This window comes from Engystomops pustulosus, chromosome 2 (assembly GCF_040894005.1).
Source record: "Engystomops pustulosus chromosome 2, aEngPut4.maternal, whole genome shotgun sequence".
In the NCBI taxonomy this organism is placed as follows: domain Eukaryota; kingdom Metazoa; phylum Chordata; class Amphibia; order Anura; family Leptodactylidae; genus Engystomops; species Engystomops pustulosus.
The window spans coordinates 164327928-164349862 of NC_092412.1; the positions used below are offsets into that span (position 1 = coordinate 164327928).

The 21935-nt window shown below is 40.5% G+C and overlaps 1 protein-coding gene across 5 annotated transcripts in view; it reads left to right on the plus strand.

The window, feature by feature from the left end:
- SPDEF (SAM pointed domain containing ETS transcription factor) overlaps positions 1-20281 on the plus strand; it is a 137192-nt gene extending 116911 nt beyond the window's left edge. For all 5 annotated transcript variants that reach the window (XM_072137204.1, XM_072137205.1, XM_072137206.1 and 2 more), the window contains exon 6: positions 18708-20281. In XM_072137204.1, coding sequence (XP_071993305.1) covers positions 18708-18886 — 179 coding nt within the window. In that variant the 3' untranslated portion in view covers positions 18887-20281. The remainder of the gene's footprint in view (positions 1-18707) is intronic.
- Positions 20282-21935: the final 1654 nt, after the last annotated feature.

Here is a 21935-nt window from a genome sequence, read left to right on the forward strand (position 1 = left end):
AGGGACATAACTGCCATACAGTGAGGGACATAACCGCCATACAGTGAGGGACACTACCGCCATACAGTGAGGGACACTACCGCCATACAGTGAGGGACACTACCGCCATACAGTGAGGGACACTACCGCCATACAGTGAGGAACACTACCGCCATACAGTGAGGGCAGTGAGGGACATTACCGCCATACAGTGAGGGACACTACCCCCATCCAGTGTGGAACACTACCTCCGTAAAGTGAGGAACACTACCTCCATACAGTGACGGACACTATTGCAATACAGTGAAGAACACTACCTCCATACAGTGAAAAATACAGCCACAGAGTGAGGAACACTACCCTCATACAGTGAGGAACAGTACGTCCATACAGTGAGAGAGACTACCCCCATTAAATGAGGAACACTACCTCCATACAATGAGGGACACTACCACCATACAGTGAGGAACACTACCCCCATACAATGAGGAGCACTACCGCCATACAGTGACGGACACTATTGCAATACAGTGAAGAACACTACCTCCATACAGTGAAAAATACAGCCACAGAGTGAGGAACACTACCCTCATACAGTGAGGAACAGTACGTCCATACAGTGAGAGAGACTACCCCCATTAAATGAGGAACACTACCACCATACAATGAGGGACACTACCACCATACAGTGAGGAACACTACCCCCATACAATGAGGAGCACTACCGCCATACAGTCAGGAACACTACCTCCATACATTTAGGAACACTATTTCCATACATTGAGGGACACTACAGCCCTACAGTGAGGAACACTTCCGCCATACAGTGAGAGACACTACCCCCATACAGTGAGGAACACTACCCCCATACAGTGAGGGACACTACCGTCATACAGTGTGGAACACTACCCCCATACAGTGAGGAGCACTATTCAATATTAGTTCCCACGAATCACTGTAAACTTCGAATTTGTTACGAATCGAAGTTTTCCTGAAATTCTAAAAGAATTTAGAATTTGTTTAGATTTTAAATTTAAAATTGCAGGACAAATGCGCTACAAGCAGCTACATGAACATGAAGTGGTCATTTAAGAAAAGTGCTATTGCTAATCATGAGAGATTGGGGCCAAATATTCCAATAGTTCAGAGTTTGGAGAGTAATGTTTGAGAAGTTTCTTGTTCATGGAAAAATAAGACTTCCCCTGAAAACAAGACCTAGTGCCTTTTTAGGAGCAAAAATTATCATAAGACACTGGGCCAGATTTATCAAGTGTCTGAAAGTCAGAATATTTCCAGTTGCCCATGGCAACCAATCACAGATCAGCTTTCATTTTACCTAGTGCTCATGAATATTTTAAAGGGGAGCTGTGATTGGTGTCCATTGGCAACTGGAAAGATTGTGACTTTCAGACACTTGATAAATCTGCCCCACTGTCTTATTTTTGGAGAAACAGGGTAATAGTACTGCCCCGAGACCAACAGCCCTCCAGGGGGAATTCTGGGTGTGTACAATGAAAAAGATCACACACCGCCCAGGAGCTGTGGACTGGGATTTAGGAGTAGACAGATGAGTGGCTGCTGCCACTGAACCTCTAGCCCAGCAAGGTGGTGAGCAACAATGTCTGGAACCATGTAGCAGCTTTGGACTGAGCCAGTTTGATATATGTCCCACGTATTGAATGCGCTCAACTTGGTGGTGCAAAGGTTTCTGGCAAACTATACAGACCAGCCAGTGCATGCTGTGTTTGTATTTTCATACACAAAATATTGGGACTAAATTGTGTAATCAAAATATATGAATGTGTATACACATCAAAATTATAACATTTTGATTTTCATTCTTGATGTGTTAAGGTTTAATTTTCAATGGTCGGAAAATCTATGTTGGTTAACATGTGATGTATTTTCTTTGTATACTGCCATTCCCCATGATTTAGCCATCTCTGCCATAGCCCATCACTTAAAAAGGTACAGCAATTACTCTTTTGATTTACAGAATTTCATTCTTGATGTGTTAAGGTTCCTCCTATCTCATAATTTTTTCTCTTTTGATAATACATTTTTTTTTACAGTTACAGGGATGTCCCATGGGGGCGAAATTTTCTCCCTCATTGGCAAATTTGTATATGGCATGGTGGGAGGAGTTTCATATCTTTTCTGATTTAAATCCTTTTGCAAATTCTATAAGATGGTATGGCAGATATATAGATGATTGCATATTAATATGGTAAGCTGACACATTGAACATCTCTACATTCATTCAATATATATATATATATAATAATAACAGTCTGAACCTTAAATTCACTCATCAACATCATAAAAATACCATTGATTTTTTTGGACATAACACTCACTGGACATCCCTACTCCCAATCGGTTTCCACATGTTTATATAGGAAACCCACCTCAGGGAACACCACCCTTCATTCTAGGTCTTGTCATCCTAAACACACCATCAGAAATCTACCGGTAGGTGAATATATCGTCGCTCCTGTTCCCTATCAAATACATACATTGCTGAGACTAAGACTATGGATAACCGTTTCAAGAATAGAGGCTACACCACCCATACTCTAGAAACAGCTAAAAATATTTTGTCTTCTAAGCCACGTAGTGACTATCTGTTTTCACACAAAAGAACGGGACAGTCTATCCCTGATAAAATTGTGTTTAGCACCACTTATAGTGAAGATTTCCCCACGGTTAAAAAAATAATTTTAAACAACTTACCTTTATTGTATCAAGATACTACTGTTAAAAAAATTTTAACCAATGGCATACAATTTGTTGCCAGACGAGCCACTACCATCGGCAACATTGTATCCCCTAATATGTTTTCCAGTACAAATGAAAACAACACTGTTACTTGGTTGCATCTAAAAGACAATTTCAAATGTGGCCAAAACAGATGCAACTGTTGCAAGTACATGCAGAAAGCTGATACTTTTCAGAGTTACACCACGCAAAATCCCAGGGTTTTCAATATTAATAAATAAGTTAACTGTGACAGCCATCATGTAGTCTATTTAATTTTTTGTACTTACTGTCATCTGCAGTATGTAGGTTGCACGGTTAGAAAATTTAAAATTCGCTTATACGAACATGTGAATGATGCCAAAAAACTGTCTTTTCGCAATAGGTCTAACGTAGCCAAACACTTTTAACATGTACATAATGGCTCTTTCTCTCATATGTCAGCCACCATCATTGAAAGAGTAGCTGCACCTAAACGTGGAGGAGACTGGCGAAAAACATTACTTACCAGAGAAGCTTTCTGGATCCCTACTTTAAACACCAGCCATCCCCACGGTCTGAACCTAAGATCTGATCCCATGTATTTTTACTAATATTATGAAGTTTTTATACTCTGTTATCAAATGAATATTTTTCTTATGCCTACACTAGGTCTTTCTCTTATTATTATATGTAGGTAAATTTTCCCTATACTTATAGTTTGTTTTTCCTCCGATACATCATTTCCTCCTTTCCTCCCCCTCTCAGTTGTTCCGATCAGGGGTTTAAATGCCCTCTGTTCCTACATGTTAACACGCCATTATGACTAAGCATTAGTTCCGAAACTCGTCACTGGCTGTCGCTATCCCCCTTGCCCATGTGCACATGGCTTTTTAATTGTCTGATTAAAAGTTAGATTTTAATGCTTATACAATTTTTTTTCTATAACTAAATATTTTTGTATCTACGCTGGAGTCCCCGAATCTTTTTCTACATAAAAATTATAACATGTATATCAATAAATGTAGAGATTTGTATACTGACAAAAATACTTTACTTAGATGTAATCTACAGGTACATACAGAATTAAGAAAAATTAAAAACCATGGTCTGGTCAGTTGCTTAAGGTATGAAAGGTAGCATGTCTATTTCATGTAATAGAGAATGATAGATGTTAGAAAAAAAATTCTATTATATACTGGTAGTAAAACACAAAAGCTAAGGGGAAACCAGGTTTGTACAAGGATGGATACTGTAAGTGACTGTATTCATGCATTGACTAGTAAATCTATAGCATGAATAACTGAGCAAACAACGGTGGAAGTTCTGGTCCAATCACTATTGAGGCTGGGCTCTGAGAACACATAAAAGTCCTGTTCATTCTTCCTGGGTGCAACATTCCCCACGAGCCTAACCTTTCTTCCGTGGGAGGGGCTGATGAATGGGGTTTCTCCCTGGGGCAACCCCTGAGGTGTATCTGGGAATGCCATGGGTGCTGAAGGATGGGGAAACTGTAGTGGTGAAGTATCCTGATCCAGGGATTACACAAGGCACGTTCTGCAAATCAAATTACAGTTCTTTATTCAACTTCAAACGACAAGCAACAGCCCTAACATCAGCAATAGGTTCAGCAGGTTGGAAAGCTGGCGGGAGAAGGCTGGTCCGCAGGAAGGGTTGCTCGCAGCCTGCTAGTAACTTTGGACTGGGCTAGTAAAGATGGAGCCGAGTCCAGATGGCGGACCTCTGCTCAGGTCTCGGTCTCCTGACTTGCCCAGGGTGTCAGGCAATTGCCTGAGGCACCTCTGCTTCCTTGTAGTGTCTGTATGGCAGCTCTTCAGGGGATGCACACTGAACCTTGCTTCTCACTTAAGACTCTCTGCTATGACCATGTGTTCCAAGATGGAGTCTCCAACTGACTGACTCTGACCATGAGCTCCCACCCACCAGGGTTTTTTTATACTCCCTTGGTCAGGTGGTAGCACCCTCCAACTAGCTTCCAGCTTGCTTCACAATGGATATCATTGGTTAATTACATTTGACATTTTAAATCTTGCTTTACTCCTGGTTTACAGCTGCAATTACTAAGTTCTCCACTTTTAGAGTTCTCCTAGATAGGTGATCAGTCTCAATAACAGCTCCTGACATGGAGAGGGTGCTATTCATAATAACCACCTAGCCTATGTATTGGCAGGGGTGTTGCAGTAGTTTCTTTATTGTCTTGCTGGTATCCTGATCTTTGGCTCTGTTCAGAATACTCTATTGTTTTGTGATTTGGCGGTTTAGAATTATGTCTCATCTATTTTTATGACAACATGTTACATTGGAAAGTAGGTGCAAAAAACACATGTAGGTACGCGCTGCCCCTAGAGCTAAAATGTAACAGTAAAGTCCCAGATGTGTGTTAAAGACCAGAAAAATAAAGCCTTTAAAACACATCTTGGACTTTACTGTTACATTTTAGCTCTAGGGCAGCGCGCACCTCTATACCTGTGTTTTTTGCACCTACTTTTCTATTGTTCCTTACACCACCAGTATCCTACTGCGGGTCACAGGAGATGCTGAAGCCCGCCAGATTCACTACTAACCTATTCCACCAGTTCATCTGAACACCATCAATTTTCCCATTACCTCTAGCATCAGGCGAACTCTGGGAAGGAGAAAGGGACACCCTCAATGACATCTGTAGACCTGTAAGCCAATCAGCAACCGGCAGGCTTATGTGATGTCACACAGCCCTATAAAAACTGTCAGCCATTTATAATGTTGTTTATAAAATCGTTTAGAGGGATCTGTATACCCCAAATAGCAGTTCTTTTTTTGTTACTGAAGCGACTAAGAAGAAATCTGTTTTATATCCACACAGCTGCTGTAGTGACTTCTGCTCTTCTCCCAGGGTGTGTGTTTTGGGGCATCTATATAACGCTAATTCCAATAGTTTTTTGTTGCGAAAGTTGAGAGCAAGAAATACGTATCAAATCCACATACTTTATAGAGTTATTTTCGCTCTAATTACAGAGTATCGGTTGTGTGATATCTGTATAACGCAAATTCCCATACTTTTTTGTTGCTAAAGTTGAAAGCAGGAAATACGTATCAAATCCACATAGTTTATAGAGTTATTTTCGCTCCAATGAAAGGGGGTCCATTGTCGGGTATCCGTATAATGCAAATTCCAATACTTTTTTGTTGCTAAAGTTGAGTGCAGGAAATACGTGTCAAATCCACGTAGTTTATAGAGTGATTTTCGCTCCAATTACAGGGTGTCCGTTGTGGGGTATCTGTATAATGCAAATTCCAATACTTTTTTGTTGCTAAAGTTGAGAGTAAGAAATACATGTCAAATGCATGTAGTTGATTAACACCTATGTCAGACAGAAAGGTGGCAGGTGGAGCAGGCAGAGGTGGCAGCACAGTAAGGGGATGTCGCAGCAGGGGTGACTCTGTGAGGCCAGAACTGCCATTGTCATCTAGTGGCAGTGTGTTGATCAACAACCCAAAGGTTATTGATTGGTTGACTGGGTCACCCAATTCCTCAAATATAACATCTGACAACCCCAGCCAAGTCCGTGGGTTAGTCAAATACAACAAGTCAGTGGCCCTCACCTGTCCTCAAAGAGCCTCTGTAATTTCCCGCAGCCAGAGAACTACTAGGTGGTCTGGGCTTAGAGCCACTATACAGCGAGGACTAAGTGTTTGAGGACAGTCATTAGCTGCTTGGCAGTGAAGAGATGGGGCAGACATCCACTGCTTCATGTAGTAGGCAGGCTGTGCATACTGACAAAGTTGAGGAGAATAGCAGTGAGAGGAAAACACAAATTGACGATGATGTAGCCGATCGCAGGCTGCAAGTCGCTACTGTACCCGTGAGTCAGCAGAGTGGCAGCAGTGCGAGGACGGGAGCCAAGCGGCTGCGGGGTACAAACCCCGCTTCAGAGGTCCAGGTAAGTAACATGGTGTCCACGCTGCTCCGAGGAGGGATGGCCCATGTGCCCTGCATGGTGCTCGGCTCGTGTTCAATCTGGTTGTCAACAGGTTCCTCAAATCTTCCACCCATCTGCAAGACATTCTAAAAATGGGCAGGAAACTGCATGTACTTCAGCCATTCTTACAAAGCTAAGCACACCCTCCTCTATCTGCAGCGTCAGAACGGCCTCCCCCAACATAGTCTGATATGCAATGTTTCTACCCGCTGAAATTCCAGCCTCCATATGTTAGACCGCCTGAATGAACAGAGAAAATCCATTAATGATTTTTTGATGATGCAAGCAGACCGGAGTACTCTCCTTTAACTTTGATGTCAGCCACTGGCAGCTCATGTGTGACATCTGCTGTTTGCTCAGGCTCTATGAAGAGGCCACGTTACTTGTCAGTCGCCAGGACTGCGGGATGAATAATGTAATTCTACTGCTTCATGTCCAGGAACTCATGCTGCAAGATCTGTCTGGTCAGGGCACTGGAGAAGTGGAGACTACATCTCATGGCCTCATGAGTCCGATGGGGGCTGAACTGGAGGAGGACATTGGAGCACAAGCTCAGTCTGGTGAAATTAGTGGTTTTTCCACTCGGGTGACAAGAGAGGAGGAGAAGGAGTATCCGGAGGAGGTAGAAGACGAGACAGATGACCCAGAAGCACCGTGGCAGTATAGAGTGGAGATGGAGGCCAGGAGTCCCTCAGAGTCACTTGCGCAGATGGCCCGCAGCATGCTGCTCTGCCTAACTAGTGACAGCTGAATGGTCAACATCCGGCATATGGTTGACTTTTGGCTCTTCACCCTCTTGGACCCCCACTACCAGTAAAAAATGGGTGCCACCTCCACTCTGTCATTTTGCCACTCTGTGGGCTTCTGCTGCTTCCACCTCCACACTCTATCATTGTGCCACTCTGTGGCTTACAATGTAGCTGCCACCTCCACATTCTATCATTGTGCCACTCTGTGGGCTCCTACTGCTGCTGACACCACCTCCACACTCTATCATTGTGCCACTCTGTGGCTTACTATGTTGCTGCCACCTCCACACTCTAGCATTGTGCCTCTCTATGGCCTACCAGGTTGCTGCCACCTCCACACTTTGTCATTGTGACATTCTGTGGGCTCCTGCTGCTGCTGCCGCCACCTCCGCCCTCTATCATTGTGCCACTCTGTGGCCTACCAGGTTGCTGCCACCGCCACACTGTCAATGTGCCACTCTGTGGCCTACCATGTTTCTGCCACCTCCATAATTTGTCATTGTGCCACTCTGCGGCCTACTCATGCTGCTGCCAACTGACCGCTGTCTCCCTGGAACACCCTGTGATTTCCAAAATGCTGTTTTCACCCTCCACTGCTCTATGACGTTGCCACTATGTTTAGTTTTCCCCTTCATTTCATCAGCCAGAAGGAATGAAAAGCCTGAGGATTGAAAGCCAAAAGCAGGAGTGTATACGGAACACAGAGGACATGCAAATATTCCATTTACTCGTCATCTCTGTTTTGGATCCAATCCTGTTTGTTTTTGGCTTTAGCAATACTGATGATGGATTATTGACCGATTGAAAGCGGACACTGACAGATAAAATGAAGGGCAAAATGATCAGTGATGTCAATGCAAAATTACTGCCGACACCCTCTGCACTCTTTTGGGGGGGTTTCTACATGTATCTGCATTTAACAGAACAGGTACTGTCGTAATCTATGGAATCATCTGATGTCAGTGTAAAAAGAGTGCACTCTTTGATGTCATAGTGGGATCTTGGCCCGTTCCTGCTTCACTTATTTGGTGAAGTTGGCCTCTGTAAGTGCACATGGAATTGAAGAGTGAAGCGATTCTAAGAGACGCGGCTGTCATGTGCGTGTCATGCTAAAACACAGCATACCACACTCCTTATGCATATTTAAGCATGTCACAATGTTCTACAACCCCCTACAGGTTCTCTGCAACCAGGAAATACCTGGTTTTTAATGTTATTCGTCTTTATTCGATTCAGGTGAAATCAATTTTTTTCAAAAAATTTGTCGAATCGTGTCGAACTGAATTTCAACAAATTCGCCCATCTCTAACCTAGACCACTCATTACATTATAGCCAGGCCAAAAAACACTAGAAATTTGCTGATTATGGTTCAGTAAGGCTGAACTTACAGATCTTGTGAACCAAATGGAGGGCTTAGTAGCCATAGTATCTGAATTAACTAACCAGGTCTCACACAGTATCAGCAAACAGCTTCTGCAGAACCTCTTGCTGTTCAACAGTTATCAGAAAAGATGCTGCTCCCAGATGGTCTTGTGTTCATAAGAATCTTGAAGTGTTTCAGGAAAAATGTTTACTGTACTTTAGAGTAAACCTGCGTCTCCCTAGCCCAGATGGCTAATAGCAACCAGAACAGGCACATGGTCAGAATGTGAGACTAGTAAAACATCACTATGGCTGTATGTGTTGTGCACACTACAATGATGGCTATAATCCCTTTGTCTTGATTGTAGAACTCTTTACCTGTCTACTAAATTTAATTTGGCTAGCTCCTGCTTCAGTCTACAGATGGCTGCAAATGAGATCGAGGACTTACATTCAGATGTGTCTAGTAGTGGATCTATGGGGACATTTCAGTCACTGCCCAGGTTGATGGCCCAACCCCCTGTGAAGTCGGTTCTATCCTCCAGTATTCGAATATGGTATTTGATCTGCTATGAATTAGGGAAATGCATTATTTTGTGGTGTTTAGCGGTGGAATAAACTGGTTCCCTTTGAGTTTGTGAGTGTTGAATTTGCATTTGTACAATTTAAATAATAATATATAAAGTCTGCATGCAAGGGCCCCATTGTAGAGATTCATATTTAAGGACTGTATGGGCAACAAAAGAGTTGTCTGATTGTTATCCGTATTTGTATGTGCAAAGGTTTTAATCCTAAAAGAGCCATATACATCATTTAGGATGGAATCTATTTTAGTTCTCAATAATCTTGATGGCATCATTAACCACTTAACAACCTAGTCCTTTTTTGTTTTTTCATTTCCATTTTTCACTCCCCACCTTCAAAAATCTATAACTTTTTTATTTTTCCACATAAAGAGCTCTACGATGGCCTGTTTTTTGCATAACAAATTGCACTACATATTTTTAAAACAAACCAGGGTATGTCAGTTCTTTTGCAGATGTCACTGCACTGGGTTTTTTGCAAAAACTACTAGGGACTTGTGTTGCTGGAGTGGGGATGTGTCTGTCTCTCCCCTCCCTCTCTGTCACTCACTCACTCACTCTTCCTGCCTGTCACTCACTCCCTCTCCCTGCCTATCCCTCTCTCTCACTCTCCCTGCCTGTCTATCTGTTTCTCACTCATTCTCCCTGCCTGTCTCTCACTCACTTGCTCACCCTTTCTGCCTGCCCCTCTGTCACCCACTCACTCTTCCTGCATGTTACTAACTCTCCCTGCCTACTCTCACTTTCTCTACCTGCCTGTCTCTCTCTCTCTCACTCTTCCTGCCAGTGTCTCACTCACTTCCCCTGTCTGTCTCTCACTCTTCCTCACTGTCTCTCTGTCACTTACTCTCCCTATCTGTGTCTTTGTCACTGGCCTGCCTCTGTCCCTATCCACCTTACCTCACACATAATGGGGGTCATTTATTAAGGGCCCGATTCGCGTTTTCCCGACGTGTTACCCGAATATTTCCGTTTTGCGCCGCTTGTACTTAAATTGCCCCGGGATTTTGGCGCACGCGATCGGATTGTGGCGCATCGGCGCTGGCATGCGCGCGACGGAAATCGGGGGGCGTGGCCGAACGAAAACCCGACGTATTCGGAAAAACCGCCGCATTTAAAAACCGAAAATGTGTCGCATAAGGACCGCTTACCTTCACCTGGTCCAGCTCGGTGCATTCCGGCGCGATGAGTTTACTTTCAGCGCAGCAGCGCCACCTGGTGGACGGCGGAAGAACTACCTTATTAAATCCCGGCCGGACCCGAATCCAGAGCGGAGAAGCCGCCGCTGGAACGCGAATGGACCGGGTAAGTAAATTTGCCCCAATCTGTCTTATACTCATTGCCTATTGTAACCAATCAAAGCTTTTAATAATATTTAAATATTTATTTTTACCATCATATATTTTTATACATTTATTTATTTATTATTTTGTCGGTTTCCATTATTGGACGTTTTGTTTTTATTGTCCATTGTAGTATATCCGGAAGTAATTTTGGACCGGAAGAAGTCCAAATGTGCTGCCCCGTATGATATTCCTGGGAAAGTTCTGCATATGTTTAACCCGTTAATGACCTGGCCTTTTCATTTTTTCATTTCCATTTTTCACTCCCCACCTTCAAAAATCTCTAACTTTTTTATTTTTACACGTAAAAGAGCTCTGCGTAACAAATTGCACTTCATAGTGTTGGTATTTAATACTGTATTTCATGCCGTGCACAAGGAAGGAAAAAATTCCAAATGCAGTGAAAATGGTGAAAAAACGCATTTGCGGGCTTGGATTTTACAGCTTTCACTGTGCCCCCAAATGACATGTCTACTTTATTTGTGGGCTTGGATTTTACAACTTTCACTGTGCCCCCAAATTACATGTCTACTTTACTCTTTGTGTCATTATGATTACGGGGAAACCAAATTTGTATAGGTTTTATAATGTTTTCATACATTTACAAAAAGGAAAATCTCCTGTACAAATTTTTTTTTTTGATTTTGCCATCTTCTGCCGCCAATAACTTTTTCATACTTCGGTGCACGGAGTTGTGGGTGGTGTCATTTTTTGTGAATTTTGATGAAATTTTCATTGATACCATTTTTAGGACTGTATGACCTTTTGATCACTTTTTATTGTTTTTTTATATTTTTCAAAATGGCAAAAAAGTGCCATTTTTGACTTTGGGCGCTATTTTCCGTTACGGGTTCAAAATGAATTTGGATATTTTGGGCATTTTTGGACGCGGAAATACCTAATTTTATTGTTTATTTATAAGTTCTAGGGAAAGGGGGTGATTTGAATTTTTAGGTTTTTTTATTATAACTTTTTTGTTAACTTTTTTATTTTTAATATTTTTCAGACTCCCTAGGGTAGGGTATGGCAGTATTTGGGGATTTTCCTCCTCATTCATTACAATGTGCTGATAGCACATTGCAATGAAAGGGTTAAAACGAGACAGCCTTGGGTCTTCGGAAGAACCGAGGCTGTCATGGTGATAGATTGCCACTCCCCAATGATGTCACAGTGAGCGACGGAAAGGTGGCGGTATCCATGCGCCACCATCTTTCTGAAGCTGCTGGCAGCCTTGCTGGCGGCGTTTGGAGGGTAAACGCCTACAATTGGTGCTAGCAATATGCAGCAAAGACTTACCGGCTTTGGAGAGGGCTCAGCCATACTATTATGGTGCACGTTGGTAAGGGGTTAATAAAGGGTCTCATCTGATACAATTGACTACTAGTGAATGAGAGAATCATGTCATAGCATCTGAGTTTTTCTTCCACAATTTCTGATGCCAGAGATTTAGTCTGTCGTTTTGTGAATAATCTGTTCAGTCGCTCTAAAGACCAAGAAAGACCTCAACATTAGCACCAGTCCTGAGTGTGCTTTAGAGGAATGGGGATGGTTGTTCACCAAGAACAGCGTTGCGCTGCCTTTGCATTGGATTTATGAAATCATAAATCCAGTAACTTACAGTTAACTTGCAACACAATCTCCACGACAAAGGACTCTTTTTTTGAAGAAATCCCTGCCTCCCCCCCCCCCCCGTCTTGCGTCTTACCAGTGTCTAATCTGCCAGTTACAGTTGTAATTCAGCGTGATTTAGAATTTGAAGTGGAGAACACTTTTGATTATCATAAAGTTCAGTCCAATATTTGGTTTATTGGCAGGAATATGTCCCTGAGGAGTGCACATGGGTCTCTGTCAAGGATCTTCATGCTCCACGTCTCCTCAGGTTACACCATCACCAGAATCCTTCCAAACCTGGAAGGTCTAATAAGGGTTCAGATGCCCTCATAAGATGGGAGTTCTGTAGTTTTAGAGTCCTGTCCACTATTCCTAGGTTGTTGGTTATAGAGATTTTGCTAGATGACTCCTTTGTTTGCTTGTTAGGCCGCATTCACATGACTGTAGGGGGGATGTATGTAAGGTCGCAAGCTTGTGGCCATACATACGTCCTACCATTTTGTACTTCATTTGCTCACTTTGTTGTAACCTAGCTCTAGAAACTATTCTTACCTGTTTGGATTAGAAGATTTTAAAATTAAATGCTTATTTAATCGTCTAAAATTACTTATCCAGAATGGGTTAACAAAAACTTTGGCTCCAAACTACCTTGTAAGTTATCCTTGATGTAAAGAGGATGCCTTATAAGACAGCTAGGAGCCTAAGTTTAACTTATCCCATCCTGGAAAACATATTTGCATTTCCTTCTCACAAGTAAAATTTTTCATGTATTTAATTTGCTTAGCCCACATGAGGAGCAGATCCTTAACAGAAAAATATTGTTCTTTTTGTAGGATAAAAAGCATGAAATCCTATTAACATGTTAAACCTTTCCTAGGTCATATTCCTTTTTTTAATTCTAAGTTAGGGTAAGGATACACATTCAAGTTTATTTTGTTCAGTTGTTTCAAGCCAAGGATACAGGAATCAAGCAGGAAGAAGAAAGAAATACCATCTGTATTTCTGGGGTTTTTGATACAGATTTTGGCTTCCAAAACAGCATGAACAAAACTATGCCTTAGATTAGACCAAGAAATTATTATTCAAGTATCCATTAGAATTATTTTTGGGGGGTTATTTAAATTTTACATTAATATTCTCATGACATTTTTTATTTTTCCTTCTTTGTTTGCACTTGGGTCTCACACCATGCATTTAGATTTCACTGAATCTCGAAGGCCAAGGGTTTTGTCAGAGGTGTTTGACAGAGGCTTAACTCCCTTTAAACAGTTGAGAACTTTTTTGATTCATATGGACTACAGTTCTTCTTAGCAGTTTATGGAGAGTGGCAGAAACAGAGCAGCAAATTAATTCTATAACTATCACTATAAAGCCTGCAATGGAAACTGCAGCACACATATACTACACTTTCACTGCTTTAGAGCAACTATTCTGCAAACTATTGGAGCCCAGGAAACTGCTCAAAGATGCTCAGTCATACTTCTATGTTCTGTGTTACATCTAAATCATAAAATCTATATTTGATATCGGATTTATTTGTAAATGAAGACATTAGGAAACTTGGGTTTCATGGGTTCGTTTAAATTTCACAGCAAAATTTGATTTGGGACCCAGACTTTGGGCCGAACTTTGAGTCCATTAAAGTCAAAGGGGACCCAGATTTTAAAATTACTGTAAAATGAGCCAAGTAAGGGAGCAGTGGCTATAGGGCTGAAAAATGGTGGGGAAAAACAATTCACTTGCCCTGTGCACAATGGGCTAGTGTAAGTACTTTAAATAATAACATAACATTAAAAAAATAAATAAATAATTTAAAATATAATAAAAATGATGTCACAGCGATTAAAGGCGCTATGAGTGTTCAGACTCAGTTAGTCAGTCATTCTTATAGTAGTTAAATAAACAATTGGAAAGCAAAACACACTTCCTCTCACTGTGGTTAAAGGCACTCTGGGTTTTCAGACCCAGTTATTAGAATATGGAATTGAAAAATAGTTCCATTAATACGGAATTGAACAATTTGAACTTGAAGTTTCATTAATCTGTAATTAAAAGAGAACCAAATTTGAAGTTGCATTACTACAGAAATGAAAAAGAATTTATTTTGATAGTTCATTAATCCGGAATTGAAAAAGAATTGAAGTTGAAATTCCATTAATCCAGAATTGCAAAATAATTGAATTTGAAGTTTTATAAATCCAGAATTGAAAAAGAATTTAATTTGAATTTCATTAATCTAGATGTGAAAAATGTGAAGTTGTTGTTTCGTTAATCCGAAACTGAAAAAAAATTGACTCACCCTAATAAATATGCATTTTTGGCTGATGTTAGGGATGCAAGCCCTGAGCAGCATCACTACAGTCGGCAGTTGCTTCCAGCAACCAGGGCCCTGACTGATGTAGGAAGTACAATTTTACCAAGTAATTGACTATTTAAAACATTCTAAACAGTCAATTACTTGGTAAAACGGCAGCTGAAAAAGATATTTGTGGATAGTAAACTCAATTTTAGTGATCAGAGCCAGGCATCTGCTGCTAAAGCAAATAAAATTATGGAATGTATCAAGAGAGAAATAGATTCTAGATGAGAAGGACATAGTTTTGCCCTTATACAAATTCCTTGTCAGACCACACATGGAATAAAGTGTTCAGTTTTGGGCATCAGTGTATAAAAAAGGACATAGTAGAACTGAAACGGGTGCAAAGGAGAGCAACCAAGATTATTAGGGGAATGGGGGGACTAGAATACAATGATAGATTACAAAATTTGGGATTATTCAGTTTAGAAAAAGATGATTGAGGGGAAACCTTAATTACAATATACAAATACCTGAATGGGCAGTACAAGGATCTATCCAAAGATCTTTTTATGCATAGGTCTGTAGCCAGGACAACAGGGCATTCTCTAAGCCTAGAGGAGAGGAGGTTCTACCATCGCCATAGACAGAGGTTCTTTACTGTAAGAGCAGTGAGACTATGGAATTCTCTGCCACAAGATATTGTAATGGCTGATAATTTCTAGAGATCCATAATTTTTGAAGAGCAATAATATCACATTGTATGTGAATAAAACTTTTTGTTAGTAGTTTCTGTTTATCCAGGGACTTATTTTCACCACCATGTTAGGGGTCGGGAAGGAATTGGCTTCAGTCTTGTAGGGTTTTTTCCTTCTTCTGGATCAACGCAATATACCGTATATACTCGTGTATAAGCCGAGATTTTCAGCACACAAAATGTGCTGAAAAACCTCGCCTCGGCTTATACACGAGTCAGTGATAAAAATAAATACATTAATACTCACCCTCCAGTGTCCCCGATGTTCCTCGTGGCTCCCGATCCCTGTCGCGGCTCCCGGCGGCTTCTTCACTCTTCACTGGCCGGGAGATCGCGCTGACCGTCACACACCAGATGACGTCATCAGCGGCGACAGTGCGATGGGGATCGGTAGCCGCCGGGAGCCGCGACGAACATCGGGACAACGGAGGGTGAGTATTAAGTTTCTTTATCTGTATAGGGGCTGCTGTATACTACTGAGGGCAGACTGTATACTGATGGGGGCAGGCTGTATACTACTGGGGGCTGTGCTGTGTACTACTGGGGGCAGGCTGTATACTACTGGGGGCAGGCTGTATACTACTGGGGGCAGGCTGTATACTACTGGGGGCAAGCTGTATACTACTGGGGGGCATGCTGTATACTACTGGGGCAAGCTGTATACTACTGGGGGCAAGCTGTATACTACTGGGGGCAGGCTGTATACTGCAAGGGGACAAGCTGTATACTACTGGGGGCAAGCTGTATACTACTGGGGGCAAGCTGTATACTACATGGGGGCTGGTTGGCTGTATACTACATGGGGGCTGGCTGTATACTACACCCACGGCTTATACTCGAGTCAATAGGTTTTCCCAGTTTTCGGTGGTAAAATTAGGGGTCTCGGCTTATACTCGGGTCGGCTTATACTCGAGTATATACGGTAATAGGTTAGACTTCATGGACCGATGTCTTTTTGTAACCTCTCTTATTATAATACTACCACTATGATACTATGAAGTTCCATTGATCTGAAATTGAAAACGAATTGATGTTGAAGTTTCATTTATCTGAAATTTTAAAAAATTTTAATTGAAGTTCGATTAACCCAGAATTGAAAAAGAATTGAAGATCCACTAATCCGGAACTGAAAAATATGAAGGTGAAGTTCCATTAATTGAAACATTTTGAATTTTAGTTTCCATTAATTCAGAGTTGAAAAATTGGGATTTTAACTTCCATTAATCCAGAATTTAAAAAAACATGAATTTGAAGTTCTGGGAATGCAGACAGCACCTGCAAATCATAGACACCAAGCTCTAGCCATGTGTCCAATTTTTCCACTCCATCCTTCAGTACCAGGAGACATGTGGACAGATAATCTTTCACCATTTGAGTCCTAGTCTGCCTCCTGGTACTATGTGCCATACCCATTGGTTGTGGATGTTGAGGTAAATTAAACATGTGACCATGCTAACTCTCCTTCCCAAGGTGGTGCTGGTGCCCCTGTTGCGATGGCAACTTCCTCCTCATGCTGCCAATGAGCTCTCAATGACGGATGGGAACTCCGTTAGTAGTACCTGTACCAAAGTGCACTTTACTCACTCATTTTAGTTTCTTACTCTTGTTTTGGAATTACCGATGCTACACAATCCTTGTAGCGTGGACTTAGCAGGGTGACCATGTAGTATCCGGCACTGTTGAGTACAACTTAGGTATAAGTAAGCAGGCACAGGAGCATTTAGTGGCTCATGTTTCCCAGGATGCCCAGAGGCAAGGACAAGTTGTCCTCGGTGGGAGCTGTTGTGTCCTCCAATTTTCCAGTGATGAGCTGCTCTGGGTGTCACCCAACTCCTCCTCCAGGAATTGAGTGGTCTAAAACGGACAGTGCCGTTTTAGACCACCTGTCTGGGAACCCACCCTGAGAGCCTTGTGTGGATAGCCTGGCCTACGTTCCTTCTCTTTTTCCTCATCTGCCACCATTACACACTCTCTCATGGCCAGAAGAGTATGGCCGCTAGAGATGACACACATTGAAAGCCATGCGGTATGAATCTGATGTAGATGCGCCGAAATCCAATTCAGCCATAGATATACTTACCTTGAGAAACAGTATGCTCTAGAATACTAACATGATTATTGCCATTATACTTTTATATATGGTGATGAAATCTTTTTTTGATACTTATACAATCATTCTAATTGTTCATCTGTGCATTATTTCATAGGGAATGTATCTGTAATAAAATTATTTTTTATATATATTTACTTTGATGACATTTCTATTTGTGTGTCACTTTTGGGATTAGGATATAACCATAGATTCGTTGTTTTGAATAATCTGAATAATCTAATATGGTACGTTCAATTGACTGAGCAATTAATTGGGTGTTCATATATATTGGCATTTTTATTATTTTTTATAATATTATTATTTATTATTTTTTCATACTTGTGTATGGCACTATATAATTATAACACCATTTGTTTGCACTGGTACTCTAGTATGTTATTAGTGGGTCTATTATGCACTTTTACTTTAAATATTAATGTGGCACTAGCACTTATTTGTGTCACTAGGCAGTAAAACTCAGCATCGCTATATGCTACAGTATTCTATTGTGGCAAGTACTTGTGAAAGATATGTTTTGGTGATTGGTTTCTGCATTGGGCATGTTATTTCCTGTTTTTTGAAATGCACCTGAGGATTGTGGGTATTAACGCATGTCAGTGGTGGGCCTCCCACTTCCTCTTGACTCTCCAACCGGGCTGACACAAGTATTTAAAATTTGTACTGAGACAATGCTAGTCTAGACAACACAGGAAACAGATGAGTAGTGTGATGAGCTGTCAATCACAATGGGTTAGCTTACAAGGAGCTTTTACTGCAGGTGAGAAACAGGTATGGTACTTGATCAATCCAAACACCATAGCAACGATGCCTGTGCGTTCTCAGCTGCATGCCACAGACAGTGGACTGACATGGAAGTATCATTGACTTCAGGGTGAAAATATATCTTTTTATCCAGTAGTAAAAAGATGAGTAGTTTTCCCATAACAATTATTGGTGAGGATTCTGTGTGGATACCATACAGATCGTAAACTGCTGTATAAATACCAAGGAGGAGGCTGTAAAACTTTAATAAACACCTAATTAAAAAAAAAACCATATCAATAACCTTCTGTAAAACTCTAATTTGGAGAAGTTTTTAGAAATTTTCTCAAAAATCTATTAGTGAAACTACTGTAAAAAGTAGCCGGTTAAACTTTGGTCTCTCTATATTATATATTCACGTTACTCATTTGACATTTTCAATCTACCTTTTTTAGGTATCTTTAAGATTGAAGATTCTGCTCAAGTTGCACGACTTTGGGGAATCAGAAAGAACCGCCCAGCAATGAACTACGATAAACTAAGTCGCTCTATTCGCCAGTACTACAAAAAAGGCATCATCCGTAAACCTGATGTATCTCAACGTCTTGTTTATCAGTTTGTGCAACCACTATAAAATGAACATTAAAAAAAAAGAAGATAAGCAATTATTAAATGATACAAAAGAAGAAAGGAAGAATCTGTGTGCTGAGCTACCAGAAAAGCAGATGTATTCATATACAGACTACTTTTTTACAGATCATTTTTGTGAAAAATAGCAATAGTTTCTACTCTTTGCCAAAGTGATCAAGCCCTGGTGCACAACACACACATGCTGTTTGCAAACTGTCATGCTTCAAAAGACATTAACCGACACTGGAAAGTTTACTCAGTCTTCTTCACTACCTACTTGCTTTAAAGGTATTCACTGATGTGAGACCTACTGGACTCAATGACCTTACAGGACAATGGAAGGTGGGGATTTAACAGGATAGAGTGACCAAAAAGCATTGCAAGCATATTATAAAAATAAGACAACACTTACAATAAGCAAAGTTTAATGTCAATGAATGTTTGTCGGTCCTCACAATACTATGAAGTAATATAATTTAAATAAATAAGCATTATTTATTGAAGTAATGTAACATGATAATTAAACCCTGAAGGTACCATATGCTAGAGCATAACAATAATCACACCAAAGAAAGTATATGCGTTCATGTCTATAAAATTAGTGAGAATATGTTTTAAGTGGGAAAAACATTGATGGCACACAACCGTTTAGGAAGTGTAAATAAGTCTGTGTAAAATGTGCAAATTTGACCTATCACATATTTATCCCATATCCTGTAGATTAAGGATAAATATAATTAATGACACAACCAATTTAAACTGCAAAGCAATCAACTCAAATCACAACTTTTGAGAAACAATGTTTTTTAAAGTAATTTATCTCCAATTTTCTTTTTCTTGGAACTTTTCAATAACAAATAATTTTTCATTTTTTTAAAATAATTTTTCAGTTTTTACAGTTTTTCCCTTTTTCACATTTCAAAAACCATATCTTGCAATGGTGGATTTAGGCTACCGTAGGACCCCCACAGATCCAGGATTGCAAGCTATATGATTACATTTAAATCTCTGATCACATTTAAATCATGTGGAAAAATTAACCAGGCGTATCTTAAAAAAAACACCCACACCAGAATGTACAAAATACTGATGATTAATAACTAACAACTGGGAAAAAGGACAGAGGTAGGCAACTGTCCAACTGGGAAAGGGGTTACCGTTAGATCTGCAAACTACAATAGACTCAGCCCCTGCAAGAGCTTCTTCCCTCTTGACATCTTGCTCTTGAAGTTGGAGACTTTAACCATGCTTCCTGCAGTTGCTTGATGGCCCATCCTGAGAGCATTGTATGCTTACCTGTGAAAGATAACATAAAGATAAACAGGAAGGAAACTTGTATGTTTTCTGTGGGAGCAGCTTGTGTATTGTGGGTGTAAGGGGGATCTTCTGATCTTTTAAGTTTATGCTTATATATATATATATATATATATATATATATATATATATATATGTGTATATATATATATATATGTGTATATATATATATATATTTCTAGTAGACATGTTATATATTTTATAACTATATGGAGTGGTTGTTTCATTTTTGCTTTGCCAGTTTTCAACTCAAATTAGGCAAGTTTTAGCAGACATAATTTGTTCTAAAACTTCCATATATTTGTCTCATTTCTTCATTCACACCACCTTTAACAAATAAAAAGTGCATGGTTGTTTCTGAATATATGTGTTCCACTTGGTTTTTTATTTACAGTGGGTATGAAAAGTAGTCAGACCCCTTTCACAACTAAAGAACACGCCCCAAAATGGCCATCAGGATGCATCACTTTTTTTGCTTTTGCCTGCCCGAATTGCAAAAGACAGAATTTTTTATTTTAAAGGGTTAAACTTCATGGCAAGGAAAGTTCTCCATGCTGGGAAGATGCAGCAGGGACCAGGCAGTATGGAACACTACCAGTGTGCCAGCGCGATCTGAAGTACGAAATAAATCGTCCAAATGCGGTAATGGCCCACTAATTTGGATGATCTATTTTGTTAAATGTCCTTAATCGGTTACATTTTTTACTCTGTTTCATTGCAGCCAATTGGTAAGATCAAAAAAGTTATTTTTTGCTCATTAATGAACTCTCAACACCCCATCTTCACAGAAAAAAACTGTAGATATTTTTGCTAATTTATTAAACAAGAAAAACTAAATATATGACATTTAGACCCTTTGCTCAGTATTAAGTAGAAGCACCCTTTATAGCTAGTACAGCCATGAGTCTTCTTGGGAATGATGCAACAACTTTTTCCAACCTGGATTTGGGGATCTTATACCATTCTACCTTGCAGATCATCTCCAGTTCCCTGAAGGTTGGATGGTAAACGTTGTTGGACAGACATTTTCAAGTCTCTCCAGAGATGCTCAATTAGGTTGAGGTCAGGACTCTGGCAGGGCCAGTTAAGAATGGTCATAAAGTTGTTCTAAAGCCACTGCTTTGTTATTTTAGCTGTGTGCTTAGGGTCATTGTCTTGTTGGAAGGAGAACCTTTGGCCAAATCTGAGGTCCAGAGCAATCTGGAAGAGCTTTTCACCCACTCTCTTTATTTGGCCGCATTCATCTTTCCTTCAATTGCAGCCTATAGTCCTGCACCTGAAAAACACCCACATAGTATGATACTGCCACCACCATGTTTCACTGTATTTGGTAGGTGAGCAGTTTTTTTTCCACACATACTTCTTAGAATTAACACCAAAAGTTCAATCTTCGTTTCATCAGACCAGAGAATCTTATTTCATAGTCTCATAGTCTGGGAGGCCTTCATATGTTTTTTTTTTTTGCAAACTGTATGCAGGCTTTCATATGTTTTGCATCGAGAAGAGGCTTCTGTCAACGCACTCTGCCAAATATCCCTGACTAGTGGAGGACGGCAGCGATAGTTGACTTTGTGGAACTTTCTCCCATTTCCCTACTGCATCTCTGGAGCTTGGCCACAGTGATCTTCAGTTCTATTTTTTACCTCTCTCACCAAGGATTTTCTCCCACAATTGCTTAGTTTGGCTGGAAGGCCAGATCGAGGAAGAGTTGTGGTCATCCCAAACTTCTATCATTTAAG